Source organism: Triticum dicoccoides, chromosome 3B (assembly GCF_002162155.2).
Source record: "Triticum dicoccoides isolate Atlit2015 ecotype Zavitan chromosome 3B, WEW_v2.0, whole genome shotgun sequence".
NCBI classification, from domain to species: Eukaryota; Viridiplantae; Streptophyta; class Magnoliopsida; order Poales; family Poaceae; genus Triticum; species Triticum dicoccoides.
The window spans coordinates 706533510-706536907 of NC_041385.1; the positions used below are offsets into that span (position 1 = coordinate 706533510).

At 50.6% G+C, this 3398-nt stretch overlaps 1 protein-coding gene across 1 annotated transcript; it reads right to left on the reverse strand.

The window, feature by feature from the left end:
* Nucleotides 1-1333: 1333 nt before the first annotated feature.
* On the reverse strand, nt 1334-2959 carry LOC119281921 (putrescine hydroxycinnamoyltransferase-like). The gene has a single exon (XM_037562323.1). It carries the CDS (start codon nt 2905-2907, stop codon nt 1495-1497), a length of 1413 nt encoding a protein of 470 aa, XP_037418220.1. The 5' UTR covers nt 2908-2959; the 3' UTR covers nt 1334-1494.
* Nucleotides 2960-3398: the final 439 nt, after the last annotated feature.

Here is a 3398-nt window from a genome sequence, read left to right on the forward strand (position 1 = left end):
GCACCAATTTCAAGAGGTTAAAAGAAACATGCGCCAATGATGTGTCTGCTTTAGTAATCGTTTGACTACACGCATAGTGATACACTCGATGTAGTCGAAGGTCTTGGCTACAATGCATGTATGAGTGTAATCAAACGGTTCTGCCTATCCATGAGGGCCAGATTCGCAAATAAGTTTTCTGAGGGCACTATAGTGCGTTTATGAAGTGTAATCAAATGGTTCTGCCTACGCATGAGGGCCAGATTCGCAAATAAGTTTTCTGAGGGACAATAAAAGGATTAAGTTTCCATAAGGATCATTTTTCATGAATCTACTATATCATTATGCTTCCTAGGGGTAAAAGACTTCACAATCAATTGAGTTGTCCAATTGGAATTAGGTCACCCGATTTTGACCAAGTCAACAATTTCTAAAAGCTGTCATTCAATTCTTTAATACTAGTATACACTATGTGCTTCCTAATTTTTAAGTCCTTACAATTAATTGAGGTCTTCAATTCAGAACTTGGTCACCTGATTTTGATCGGGTCAATAATTTGTCAAGGATCTCTTCCTAATTTTGAAGCTCTTTTATTTGATTGAGATATTCAAATTTGAATTTGGTTTACGATTTTGATCGGGCCAACGATTTTTCAATCAACACCAACCGGTTAGAAAAACATATCAACCCCGTGCACCCTCTTACCACCTAGAGAAAAGAAGCGCCACCATGTGATGATACTATAACACCAATATAATACATGTAGGCACCGACGTAGAAATTTACCCATAAAAGTATTAGCTGATTAGCGCATAATACAAAATCACACCAGGAAAGGCCGACCAAATAACCGCATATAAATAAACATAAAACACAGTCCATCATCTCCCCCATCCGCCAAACTAAATATTTCATCAGTTCCAAAATACAACGTTATTAGTTCTTTGGAAAAGTCAAATTTCTTTAACTTTGATGAAGTTTAGAACCAAAAATATCGACATCCTCAATATTAGGCCAAAAAATTATGAAAATACATTCATGATGAATTTAATAACACCAATTTTATATTTTGATTTATTTCTTCATAATTTGATCACACTTAAATATGTTGGACTTTTCAAAAAATAATACACCTTATATTTTAAAATAAAATGAGTATTTTTTTCTAAGAATTCGGACAACACCAATGGCGCAGTAAAGCATGCCGAAACCTTATAGTAGGAAAAGTATGCAACTGCAATAAAAAAATAGTTTATCTAAGAATGTCACATCTAACCTTTCACAAATATATAATGCAGCAACAAGAATAAAAAAAAATTAGGACAGAAAAAATAGACCACAAATAAAGTGAATATCAGGTTAGATTATGTCACATCTGGATGTGTCCTAGACATATCCATAATAAAAACTCTTAATCCACGGCACGTTCAAGGAAAATAGTGATTAAAGAGCATCGCAGGTGACGGATCGCGGAATTGCACGCAAAGCAGTATGAGCATCATGCATGCGACGCGATCAGAGCCGGCTATACTGAGCGAGGCCGAGATACTCCGCGGTCAGAGGCTTGAAGATGCGGTGGGCATCGGAGTCGAGCGCGGCGGCCAGCCTCGGCCAAATGGACATGGTGAAGATCCAGGAGCCACCGCCGTGGCCTCCCGTTCCCGGGCTCGCCATGATCGTCACGAAGCCGCAGCAGAGCCTCCCGCTGTCCACCCACGTCGGCATCGCTATGGCGGCTTGCCCGAAGCCGAAGTCAGTGTCGAGGCCAAAGGACACCATGGACGTCACGCTCAGCACCGGGCTGCCCAGCCCGACGGTTGCCGTCTCCACGTACTTGCCTGGACCCTTGCCCTTGCGCTCCTCCACCCAGTCCACCAGCTCCTGGAAGTGCTCGGAGGTCGCCGTCGCCCTGATCGACTGGCGCACCATCGACGCGACCTCCGGGAGCGGCCGCCGCTTGATCGCGTCCACGCTCGCCTCCGCCACCGCGAACGACGTGACGTTACCGACGTAGCTGCGCATAGCCGCTTCCTTTTTGGCGAGACACGGCCGGCCGTTCACCCACCAGCCCATGCGGCACCTGTCGTCCGACGACCCCACCACGCCGGCCAGGACCTTCCACAGGTACGCGCACGCCGCCTCGACGCGGCTCGCGCTCGCGCCGCGCTCCTCGCTGGCGCTCGCCTGCACGCGCAGCATGTCGAGGTCCCGCTGCTCGACGTAGTAGGTGCGAACGACCAGGGAGCTCCCGGCCGTGAGTGCGTTGACGAGACGCTCGCTCTCAAGCGGGATGAACACCTCTCCGAGCCCGCCGTACGACGGCGCGGCGCGAGGGCGGAATATGGAGCGGTCGTGGTTCGGGGCGGCGGCGGCGGCGATCTTCTCGGTCCCGGACCGCGCGAGCTGTGACCAAACGTCGACGATCATGCACAGCGTGCACCCGTCCAGGAGCACGTGGTTGGTGCCCCACGCCACGGCGAACCCGCCGCAGGCGAACGACACCAGCTGCACCGACAGCGCGACGCCCGCGTCGTACTGGACGGGGACGCCGAGCCTCGCCAAGGACGCCTCCAGGCTGCCGTAGTCCAGGCTCCCCAGCGCCACGCCGACCTCGCCGACGACGAGCTCCGCGCCTTGATTGTCGCAGTGCACCTCCGGGAGCCCGGAGTGCGGGTTGGCGACGATGCGGCCGGCGAGGAGGAAGAAGTGGTCGAGCAGGTACGGCAGCTTGGCCTCGAAGGCGGCCACGACGTCTTGGAAGCCCAGGCCGTCCGAGGGCCTGCGGTAGGCGCAGATCATCGCGATCGGCATCGTCTGATACAGCAGGTCGAGGTTAGAGACAGCCAGCACCACGCCGGGGCGCGCAACGGACGGCTTGACGATGCTTTTGCGAACGATACGGACGCGTGAAGGATCGTCGTTTGCCATCTCTAATTCCTCGTAAGTGTGGAGGTTAGTCTACAATGGTGACAAACTCGAAGCTTACAACTCCTTTCCTAGTGTAACTCAGCTGGTAACCTACTGTATGTACGTCTAGAGTACTCATAGATGTGTGCCGTCAACAACTGGTGCCACGGATAATTAACTAGTCTTCTAAGTGGTTGCGGTGCAAGTTGACCTCGGAAAGTGTAAGTCAGCTCTTTTGCTCTTTTGTTAGGCTCACTGCAGGAAAAGCACATGCCATGTGTTTCTCGATACACCGAGCATTTTGTATCGGCCACTTGGCTTATGATCGTATAAGGGCGTGTTTGAATCTTCTCCCGCGCCACGCTTCACAAATTCGTGAGGCGGATTCGAACCGAACGAAATATCCCCGAGAAGCTACCTTCAGGAAGCTACGATCGATCGCAGTACAAAAACGCAAAGCACGGTCGGCCCGGCTCCACCAACACGAAAAGTTGTCGTTAGCCAATATTAGA

Excerpts from the sequence above, each read along its gene's own strand:
- LOC119281921 (XM_037562323.1), bottom strand. The coding sequence starts at position 2,907 with ATGGCAAACGACGATCCTTCACGCGTCCGTATCGTTCGCAAAAGCATC.